We start from the raw sequence: 12,111 nt of genomic DNA on the forward strand, positions 1-12,111 counted from the left end.
TTGACTAGACCCAACTGGGACTTTAATTCTCCAGAAGGTAGGGAGCGACTAACCATCTATCGTCAGGCTCTGGTGGCAGGTCTCCGTGGGGCCGCAAGACGCCCCACCAATTTGGCCAAGGTAAGAGAGGTCAGCCAGGGAGCCACTGAAGCACCTGCAGTATTCTTAGAGCGCCTGATAGAAGCCTTCAGGCGGTATACCCCCTTTGATCCCACTTCTGAGGGGCATAGTGCTTCAGTGGCCCTTGCCTTTATCGGGCAATCGGCACCCGACATTAAGAAAAAGCTTCAGAGATTGGAGGGCTTACAGGATTTGTCGCTGAGAGATTTAGTGAAAGAAGCAGAGAAAGTTTATCATAAGAGAGAGACTGAAGAAGAGAATGAGTTAAGGAAAGAGAAGGAGAGGGAAAGTAAAGAAGAAAAGAGAGATAGGAAGCATGAGAGAAATTTAACAAAAATCTTGGCCGCAGTAGTAGAAAGTAAGGGACGGCCGCCCTCTAGTGGTAGAACTAGTAAGGCAGGGTCCCTGGGCAACCGACCTCCTTTGGATAAAGATCAGTGTGAGTACTGCAAGGAAAAGGGGCATTGGGTGAAAGATTGTCCTAAGAAACCACCACGGGGACCTCCGAAGAAAGTGTTGTCCCTGCTAGAAGATGAGGACTAGGAAAGATGGGGCTCGGAGCCCCTCCCCGAGCCTAGGGTAACTCTGAAGGTGGAGGGGCAACCCGTTGAGTTTCTGGTAGATACCGGTGCTCAACATTCAGTACTGACCCAAGCTAGAGGCCCCCTTTCTAGTAAAAAGTCTTGGGTGTTTGGGGCCACGGGTCAGAAACAATATGCATGGACTACCCAAAGAACAGTAGACTTAGGAGTGGGACAAGTAAACCACTCATTCCTTGTTATACCGGAATGCCCTACACCCTTGTTGGGAAGAGACATCTTGACCAAAGTCGGGGCCCGAATATCCTTTCAGACTGAAGATACCCAAGTGACTGATAGAAAAAAGAGACCCTTGGGCCTAAGCATTCTGTCCATAAAGTTAGAAGATGAGTACCGCCTTTTTAAGGAACCAGAACCCTCCCGAGTTAATCAGAGGTGGCTCAACCAGTTTCCAGGGGCCTGGGCAGAGACAGCAGGTATGGGACTCGCTGTAAACCAACCCCCGGTGGTCATAGAATTAAAAGCCTCAGCCTCACCAGTAACTGTGAGACAATATCCAATGAGTAAAGAAGCCAGAGATGGGATTAGGCCCCATATCCAGAGGCTCATAGAACAGGGGATATTAGTAAAATGTAAATCCCCATGGAACACTCCCTTGCTGCCTGTAAAGAAAGCGGGAACAGGAGATTATCGACCAGTGCAAGATTTAAGAGAAGTTAATAAGAGAACACAGGACATTCATCCCACTGTGCCGAATCCTTACAACCTGCTAAGCTCTCTGGCCCCAGAAAATACTTGGTATACAGTCTTAGATTTAAAAGATGCCTTCTTTTGTTTGCGCCTGCACCAGAGTAGCCAACCGCTGTTTGCTTTTGAGTGGAAAGACCCCTCCACAGGAACTACTGGACAATTGACCTGGACTCGCTTGCCACAAGGATTCAAGAACTCACCTACCCTCTTCGACGAGGCTTTACACCAGGACTTGGCCTTTTACCGAGCCTCCAACCCGCAGGTAACCTTGTTACAATATGTTGATGACTTACTGATAGCCGCTCCTACACAGGAAGTCTGCCAAGCGGCTACTGAAGCCCTTTTGACTGAACTTACTAGGCTGGGGTATAGAGCATCTGCCAAAAAGGCACAGATCTGCCAACCACAAGTGACTTATTTAGGGTATTCCCTGAGAGAAGGGAAGAGGTGGCTTACTGAAGCCCGGAAGCAGACTGTGACGCAGATCCCGGTCCCTACTACTCCGCGCCAAGTCCGCGAATTTCTGGGAACAGCAGGGTTCTGCAGATTGTGGATACCCGGATATGCCACCTTAGCCGCCCCCCTGTACCCCCTAACCAAAGGGGCGGACCCGTTTGTTTGGGGACCTGAACAGCAACAGGCCTTTGATGAAATCAAGAAAGCCCTCCTGTCGGCACCCGCTCTGGCCCTGCCAGACGTAACTAAGCCATTCGTCCTTTTTGTGGATGAGCGGAGTGGAGTGGCTCGGGGAGTGTTGACCCAGCAATGGGGACCTTGGAAGAGACCTGTCGCCTATTTGTCAAAAAAATTAGACCCAGTAAGTAGTGGATGGCCTGCCTGTTTGAGAGTAGTGGCGGCTGTGGCCCTCCTAGTTAAAGATTCTGACAAACTGACACTGGGACAGAAACTTACTGTAGTTGCTCCACATGCGTTGGAGAGTGTAATTCGGCAACCACCCGAGAGATGGATGTCGAATGCCAGAATGACTCACTATCAAACCTTACTCCTGAATCGTGATCGAGTAGAGTTTGCCCCCCCTGCCATCCTAAACCCGGCCACTCTGCTCCCTGATTTGGAGAAAGAAGTGCTTCACACCTGCCAGGAAATCCTGGCTGAAGAGACAGGAACCCGCCAGGACTTGCAAGATCAGCCCTTAGGGGGAACGAGACTCCTGACTTGGTATACAGACGGGAGCAGTTACATCATGGATGGTAAGAGAATGGCCGGAGCTGCAGTAGTAGATGATGACCGAGTTGTATGGGCCAGTGGACTCCCAACGGGCACCTCTGCACAGCGAGCAGAACTCATCGCCCTGACTCAGGCCCTAAAGATGGCAGAAGGTAAGAGACTTAACGTCTACACTGACAGCAGATACGCCTTTGCCACTGCTCATATACACGGGGCTATTTATAGACAGAGAGGGCTGTTAACTTCTGCCGGGAAAGATGTTAAAAACAAACAAGAAATTTTAGATTTGCTGGAAGCCATCCATAGGCCTAAAGAAGTAGCAATAATGCATTGCCCTGGACACCAGAAAGATGACTCTCCAATAGCTCGAGGAAATCGGAGAGCAGACCAAGCCGCAAAGCAAGCGGCTCAGGGAATGAACATTTTGCCCCTTCAAGTGTGTCCGGAAGCCACTCACATCGAGAGCTTCCAGTACACACCTGAAGATCTCGTTTGTATAAACAAATTAGGGTTCAAAAATTCCTCACCCCAAGAGATATACAAGTCTGAAAAAGGGAAAGTTGTCCTGCCCCGGAAAGAGGCATAAGAATACTTAAGGCAATTACATCAACTGACACATTTGGGAGCAAAAAACCTAAAGACTTTAGTTCGAGACTCCCCTTATCATGTTATTAGATTAGGAAAATTAGCTGACGAGATTGTAAAAAATTGTGTTCCCTGTCAATTAGTAAACGTGAGCAAAAATCAAGCAATATCCGGGAAAAGACTTCGAGGAGATCGCCCAGGAACTTATTGGGAAGTTGACTTCACTGAAATTAAGCCTGCTAAGTATAGATATAAGTACCTTCTAGATTTTCTAGACACATTTTCAGGATGGACAGAGGCATTCCCCACCAAAACTGAAACAGCTCAGACGGTGTCTAAAAAAATCCTTGAAGAAATATTTCCCAGGTTTGGGATTCCAAAGGTAATCGGCTCCGACAACGGCCCTGCTTTTGTTGCCCAGGTAAGTCAGGGATTGGCCAAGATCCTGGGGACGGATTGGAAATTGCATTGTGCATACAGGCCCCAGAGCTCAGGACAGGTAGAAAGGATGAACAGAACTCTAAAAGAGACCTTGACTAAATTGTCCATAGAGACTGGCTTATGTGATTGGTTAGTCCTCCTTCCCTTTGCCCTGTTTAGAGTTAGGAACACTCCCAGCCGCTTTGGACTAACGCCTTTTGAAATAATGTTTGGGGCCCCGGCCCCGCTTCAGTCAGCACATCTTCATACATTCCCTGAGTGTGCAACTACTAAGTTTTTGCTTGAAAGGTTACGAGCCTTGGAGGCTGTGCAGAAAGAGGTGTGGGCCTCCATCAAGGAAGCCTATCAGCCAGAAGACCTCTCGGTGCCTCACCAGTTCCAGGTGGGAGACCCAGTCTACGTGAGAAGGCACCGGACAGGAAACCTCAAGCCACGGTGGAAGGGACCTTTCATCGTCCTCCTGACTACTCCCACAGCTGTAAAAGTGGACGGCGTCTCTTCCTGGATACACGCTTCACATCTAAAGAAGGCACCCCCGGACCCGGACTGGCGAGTAACTCGGACTGATAACCCCCTTAAGCTTCGCTTGTGTAAAAAGAATTATGCTGTTAGTAATTCTGATGCTCCTGCTACTTCCAACCCACCAGAACCCTAACCCCCATGAACCCAGGTTACTGACATGGGAAATCATTACCCCAGCTTCCCACCAAGTAGTAGTCCAGTTAACAGAACAGCATCCTAGGGGGACTTGGTGGCCTACCCTCACTGTAGACATATGTACTCTCTTCAAACAAGACCCTCGGCACGGAGGTAGAATAGGAAGGCCAGGATGTGGATCTCGGGCTTCTATGAAAAAACTCCAAGATACCTGCTTCTATGTGTGCCCAGCTCCCTCAACCGATCGTGCTAAGGCCTCACAGTGTGGTGGGCAGACAGACTTTTTCTGCAAAAATTGGGGCTGTGAACAAACAGGGACATGTCATTGGATAGGCAGAAATGCCGGGAGCTCCCCTCCAAGTCTTATAAGAGTTAAAAGAAACAGTACTCAGGCCCAATGTATGACCAGCTCTACCTGTAATCTTATTGATATTTCCTTTACTGAGGCCAGAAAGGGGGCAAATTGGGAAAGAGGGCTCATGTGGGGATTAAGACTCTATCAGGAAGGATATGATAATGGAGTTGTATTCACTCTTAGACTCAAAGTAGAAACCCTCCCAGCTATTCCAGTAGGACCAAACGCTGTCTTACCAGATCAGCCTCGCCTCCCAACCCCAGCCCCGAAAAGAACCCTAACTATTTCAGCTGTCCCCGTCTTTGCTCCTAGCCCACTGACCTCCTTTTCTAGCAATGGACAGCGCCTCCTCAACCTTGTTGAGGGAGCTTTCAGAGTCCTAAATGCCACCGACCCTAAAACTACAGAGTCCTGTTGGTTATGTTTTTCTTCTAGACCACCTTATTATGAAGGGCTGGGATTGTCAGCTGATTTTAAGAATACAACCAGCCACGAAATTTGTAGTTGGGGCAGTCATAAAAAGCTAACACTAACCGAAGTGTCTGGAATAGGAAAGTGTCTAGGTACGGTTCCCGCCACGCATAAAAATTTATGTAATGAGACCATCCCCATGATCCCCACAAGAGAAAACAGGTATTTAGTCCCACCACCTGAAGGATGGTGGGCCTGTAATACTGGACTAACTCCATGTGTTTCCACCTCTGTCTTCAATTTCTCCTACGAATTCTGTATAATGGTCCAGTTAGTACCCAGACTAATGTATCATGATGACTTCTCATTCATGGCAGAATTAGAACCTAGACTAAGGTATAAGAGAGAGCCAGTCTCACTCACTCTAGCTGTATTACTAGGAGTAGGAGTCGCAGCCGGAGTAGGAACAGGGGCGGCTGCAATTATACAAGAAAACCAACATTATGAAGGACTAAGAATAGCTATCGATGAAGATTTGAGAACTATAGAACAGTCTATTTCTAAACTTGAAGAGTCCCTAACCTCCCTCTCTGAAGTTGTGCTGCAAAATAGACGAGGGTTAGATTTACTATTTCTAAAAGAAGGTGGATTATGTGCAGCTCTAAAAGAAGAATGTTGCTTCTATGCAGACCATACTGGAGTAGTAAGAGACTCAATGTCTAAACTGAGAGAAAAATTAGATCAGCGAAAGTGAGAACGAGAAGCTAACCAGAGCCTGTTTGAATCCTGGTTCTCTAGATCCCCATGGCTTACAACTCTAATATCCACCTTGGCAGGACCCCTGCTTATTTTTATATTGCTCCTCACCTTAGGTCCCTGCATTTTAAATCGAGTAATAACCTTTATTAGAGAAAGAGTAAGTGCTGTGCAGGTGCTAATGCTGAGACAACAGTATCATACCCTCACACATCAAGAAGACACCAACATTCCATGATTAGAATGTTCAGAAAAAGAAGTGGGGAATGTAGGACCCCAACCTCCCTGAGAAATAAGTTAGCCTAAGAGTGGCCATCTTGAAGCCCAAAAAGCCATTCTGATATATGACTCAGAGGGAACAACTGAAACCAGGTAACTCCTCTGGAAAAACAAGTTAATCAATCATGACTGCTGGCAGCGCTAACCTTTCGGTTAGTTAAGCATAAAAGCTGACCCTACCTTGCTACACCCCCAGGACGTGGCACTAACCCAGAAATCGTAGGTTTGAAAAATTACTGCCTTTGTAGTATTGTTATCTTGCTATGTAGTATTGTTATCTTGTTACTACAACATAATCTGTAACCATGGTAATTCTCTAGGGCTGAATGCCTCAGAAAATCCTATATAACCACTTAGTTGTAAGTACTCAGGGTCCTCGTTGAGACCCGCTGCGACGGGCAGACTTGGACCCCAACTAGTTGGCTTCTGAATAAATTCCTCTTGCTTGTTGCATCAAGAAACGTCTTTGGTGAGTGATTTGGGGCGGTGCCTTCCTCAGGGGAATCCAACAGCACAAAACTGCAAATAGTAATAAAAATGAAACTCAGAATAGAAGCGCCAGCCTTCTGAGGCCCTCTCAACTGACCAGTGATAGAGACCGAGCTGCACCCTTTACTGCGCCCCCTTCTCAGCACGAAGCAGCCAGAGCGGTCATCGCCCCTTTTCCCTAGCAGCAGCTAGAGTCCCTATCTGTAGAAGAGAGAATGAGACAAAGACCGAGACTCACTTTATCCTCTGTAAGTAGGCAAAGAACCTGCATTGAAAGAGTTCCTAAAACTTACACCTCCCTCTGCAACAAGACAGAAGTAATCAGCACCACCCCAGCTTATTCTAACAAGTAGTAGGCCCGCCAAACCGGAGTCACTCCATGTGTTACCTTTATCAAAGAACGCATTAGCACCATGCAAATCATAGTGTTGAGACAGAACTATCAGAGTGTTAACCAAACAGATGACCCCTAATTTCATGATTGAAATAGATACAAGAAGAAGAGGGGAATGTAAGAATAGAAATAGGTTAGCATAAGCATAGCCATCTTAAAGGCCTAGAAGCCATTTTCTGAGTATATGACTTAGAAAGAAAAACTGGAACTGGGTAAGGCCTTGAAAAACAAGCTAATCATGAACACCAGATGGTGGGCAGCTGTGGCCTTTAGTCAGCTAACCTTGGTCAGCTAATCCTACATACCAAGCTTATCATGCAGAACCTCCCTAACAATTGAAGAGTGGTCTTATCTTGCTCCTGCCTAACCCCAGGATGTATGTCTTGCAAGAATAATGTGCAGCTGTGGAAAATTACTATGAGTTAAGTGTTTTGAAAATGCTATATAAACCCTTGGCTTTGAGTGCTCGGGGTCCTTGTTGAGACCCGCTGCGTCGGGCTGACATTGGACCCCAGCTAGCTGGCTGAATAAAGACTTTGCTTGAATTTACATCTCTATGCCTGTGTAGTTTGTTCTCAGGAGAAGCCTCGGAAGCCCAGACCCTAACAATACTAAGTGGATATCAGTAACTTTAATGATGAATGGACTGCCAAATACACAGACTCTAACCATTTGTGATTTAGCCACACCTCGGCAATTGTATATAGGTTACTGGTTGGTATTATTAGCAGTATGAAGCTTAACTCTGGCATCCATGTGCTTTTTCAGCATTGTGAAAAATCACTAAATATCTATTTTTCTTCTATTGTAGAAATATAAAAAGAAAAAATTAATCATCTACTGAAGATTTTGAAATATTGAAACCAGTTCTCATTGTCTTTATAATTCACTTTTAAGTGCTTTTCCACTGACAAGATCAGATTATTTATTATTGAATAAAACTCTACAGTTCATCTTTTTCATAGCTGTAAAAATGAAAATAAGGAGGAGTTAAAGGACGATTATTACCAGGAGGTTTGATAATAATTAAAAACGTCTTTAAAATAAGAGAGTACTAGTTACATTTACATCTTCTCCATTATTTATTTTCAGCTACCTTAACAATAAGATGTGACAATTATACCCATTATATTTCTACAGAGGCAGAATAAAACACCTTTAGGTAAGATAAAAATAAGAAAAATATGGAATATTTACTCATAGGAGTCAATGAGGTATGAGAAAGGAGGAAAAACATCCTTGTAATCTGGGGAAGCAGTTCTAGATGGCATTTTGAAGTGGTAATGGAAAAGATGATAAATGAGTGAGTAGCTAATAAAAAAGAGATAACATGCTGATCTCCTGTGATGTGGTCAGCCAACTGTTGGTTTGTTTTGTTGTGTTTTGTTTTTCCCATAGCAAAATTATTAAGTTTTTCTATCCTCATTTTTTACCTGAATAAACTAAAGACAATAAATTTATTACATATATAATATACATATGTATTACATATATAATATATTACATATATAATATACATGTGTATTACATATATAATATACATATTTCATACATTTATGTCTTGTCACAAAATGATTTGAGATAATTTTAAGATATTGCAGCAATGAAAATTTGGAACATATCTGTCTGATATCAAATATTTTGCTTTGTTAAGTAAATCAAGTTATAATTCTTTAGACAGATGAATATTTATATTTATTTGGATTCTTATTTTCTCTCTTTAAAAGAGTTTAAATTTACTAGCTTGAAAACTTAAAAGGGACTAAGGAACTAAGTTCAAGGTCAGGGTCAAGGAACTAAGGCTAATATTATCTATCTCCCAACATTAAATGAAATTCATGTTAGTCATTAAAAAGCTCTTTGTATCTCTTAAGTGAAGTCATCACAATTCTAGGATGATACCAGTAAAGAAAGTCTTGACTTCATAGAGAAACATATCACCTCAGCATTACAGTTTCTTCAATGGTAATGTTTGTAATTCACAAACATCAGAACTCTTTGTTTCATTAGTTTTTCATAGGAATTCCCAGGCTGATCTATTTCAGGTACTCTAAAGAATACTGTAAAGTCAAATCTGAAAGTAAAATCACCTTCTCTCAGGTTTAGCTACTACGGTCTGTGAGTATCCGGAATTTCATAAAAATGTGTTCCTTTTATATAATAAAATTGTTTCCTATATCTATTCAAAAATAAACCCAAGCCTCATATTCCTTCAGTTTTAGAGGAGAGAGACTTTCAGGTTAAACTATGCCTATTAATGAAGGTCTTTCTGAGAATATTTATCAAGTAGAAAGTTATCTGTATAATTATAGGGAATCATTACATGTAAAATATGACTTTGAACATTAATACAGTAAGCACATGATTTTAGTGTTAAATTTGTGTTTTTTATTGATTTTATCATAGCTTAAAAATAAAGTGCAGCACTCTTAACACATGTCTATTTCCTGAGATAAAAATCTTTTTCTTACATTTAACATTCATACTGATTTTTTTTACATGGTGTAGGTATTTGACAAAGTAGCATTTTGGAATGTAGATTTTCAAACTCCTGTTGCATGGGAGTGAAAATCAACCTACAAGGTAAATTCAGGCAAATCTCAAGTTAATGCATGGGCCATGTAAATTATTTCCTGAAATGGTTACTTTACAATGATTCTAAATAAAATAAACCAAAAACTTCATGATTTGAAATGTGTATTTTAAAACCTATCATCTGCCAGGTGAATGTGATGTTGTAATTTAGATTTTGCACTTAGGTTATTGTCCTGGTTCTGATAACTTACAGACTGGCTATTCCTACAGCATAACTTAAATTGTCTTAGCCTCATTGCATTAGATAAGGTGTAATGGATATGCCAGTAATGGTAATTGCTGGTACTGGAACTTACCAACCTTGAGAGTAAATGAGATTGCATGTATAGTAAAAAGCATTTTGATAATACATAGTGGGCATGGTCATGACCTTTTCAGGGATATAAATTACACTTTTCCTCTCTATACTCAAATGTAATCTAAAGTTGCTGGGCTCAAGGATATATCAAAAGTACCCACATGAACCTCCTTTTTCTTCAAGGAAAACTTCAATTATTTGAAAGTGAATAATATACATCTGAATGTACTTTGCACATGGCAGAAGGCTAAAAATATATTACATAGTTTTACTATTACTCTCATGATAACCTCAGTTTTAGAGCTTTGTCAGCAATTTGATAATACAACATCTCAGAATCCAGCAAAACCATTCATTCCTCAAAAGTATTGCTGGTGTGACGTCAGTTCCATTCCATGTCTGTACTTTTATTTCTCTTCTGACTTCAGCTCCTTCTTGAAGGGTTACCACTGTGACCACTGGACCCTACAGTCTCTGGCCAGTGTCAAATATGAAAGGGGCCATAACTAGAATGTGCCCTGGCATAAGTGTCCTTAGAAGAAAAAGTCTCCAGCCATTATCTAAGAGAAGCTGACATATAAATAGTCCAGGTTCCTCATTTCTTGGTGGCTTTGTTTCCTAGTAGTATTAAGCTTTATTTGCTTTCATTGCTTGCTTGAAAACATACCCTTTATTTTCTGCTATCCTTTCCTTTTCTCACTTCACTCTTTTATTAGCATTTCCTCTACTCTTAAATATACTACTTGCACTCAAAACTTATTTAGGATATATTTCTGGGGGACGCCAAACTAAGGCACCTACTTGGTGAGATGGTATCAACAGCCACATCTATTGGCCATATCCTACTTTTAAATGGCCTAAATACTTCAAGGCAATATGTCTGATGATTTGACTTACACAAATCATCTAGTATATTTTCTGAATAAATTAACTTCCTTTGGGAGCTAGACCAATAGATGTTATAAAAAGAAAAAAATTATAATGAAACTGGTTGATACCTTTTACAATTTTCCTGTTTTGAGGGAGACATAATAGAAATGTAGACTTTAGCTGAGTGTCCTGATTGTTTCTCTCACTGCCTCCTCAGCTGACCAATATTTGTACAGCCTCTTTGTCTCTTCCATTGCACGTGCCTCTAGTAATCCAATCTCTCAATAGTATTGCCTATTATTGCGCTTATTTTAGTTTGAGCAATACTTCAAAGTATTCATTTTACATTAAGTCCTTGAAATTCACCTTAAACACTGGGAATAAAAGGCTATCTTTAAATTTAATAACTACCAGTTTTGAGAGCCTGCTGGTGGATATTTTAGATATTTTTTTCATTTCATATTAATAAAAAATAATTTGAGGTAGTACTATATTCATTCTAATGAAACATAACAGGTTCAGACAATTTAATATTTTACCCCCAAATCACCAAGTATTAAGTGACAGAGTCAAGTTTCAAACTTAAGCATGCATTATCCAGAGTTTATACTTATACCGCTTTTCCTTAAAATAAATAAATAAATAAATAAATAAATAAATAAATGCACTTATGCATATATACACAAAGCTAAGCACAATTTGTTAATACTTCATACTTGATATTCTGTATTGGTGTCCTTGTAAATTCTGATGAATAAGTCTCCAGTGAATCAATCTCTCATTTTTCCCAATCACAGATCTATTTTTCATTAGCTATGTTACATTGGCACACTTACTTAATTTCTATAGATCTCACAAAACAAAAATAGAACAGTGGAGGGTAAAAATAGTGCCCACTTTAGGGTATTGTTCTAAGAAGCCAATTTAAGAGCAAATCTAAAGTGCCTGAGATAATTCTTGGAGCATAATATATCACCCAAAACTAGAAATCTTTACTATTAGTGATCTGAATAAAAGACGATTTAATTGTCTTAAACCATAAGAAGGCTTTGAAAAGACAGAGGTTATAAGTTAGGAAGTTAGGTAGTTCTATTTCTAGAACAGGGAAAAACTATTTCCCTATTAGCTTTCTTCAAGAAAGTTAAACTCTGTTGAAGATATTTCTATAAATTCTTCCATCAATACTTTTGATGTGATGGGTAGTATGCTGATTCAGCAGAAGCAATATTCCCTTGGTATACATGAACTCTTAGAGAATATTGTGTTATAAATAAAACTCTTTTTCACAAATTTAAATGTTGGAGCCAAGCAAATGAAAAATAGGAACAGAAGCAGATTTCATGATGTAGCATGAAACAGGGAAGTATTATTAAGGTCCAATCTA

The 12,111-nt window shown here is 41.2% G+C and overlaps 1 protein-coding gene and 1 long non-coding RNA gene across 2 annotated transcripts in view; one reads left to right on the plus strand and one right to left on the minus strand.

Moving 5' to 3' along the window:
- Positions 1 to 12,111, minus strand: part of LOC140844407 (uncharacterized) — a 181,429-nt gene that overhangs the window by 59,815 nt on the left and 109,503 nt on the right. The gene's annotated exons all lie outside the window — the stretch shown is intronic.
- Positions 2,486 to 4,733, plus strand: LOC140844404 (uncharacterized). The gene is made up of 3 exons (XM_073216333.1): positions 2,486 to 2,749; positions 3,326 to 3,603; positions 3,912 to 4,733. Exons 1-3 carry the CDS (start codon positions 2,614 to 2,616, stop codon positions 4,188 to 4,190), a joined length of 693 nt encoding a protein of 230 aa, XP_073072434.1. The 5' UTR covers positions 2,486 to 2,613; the 3' UTR covers positions 4,191 to 4,733.

This window comes from Manis javanica, chromosome 11, assembly GCF_040802235.1.
Source record: "Manis javanica isolate MJ-LG chromosome 11, MJ_LKY, whole genome shotgun sequence".
Taxonomy (NCBI): Eukaryota; Metazoa; Chordata; class Mammalia; order Pholidota; family Manidae; genus Manis; species Manis javanica.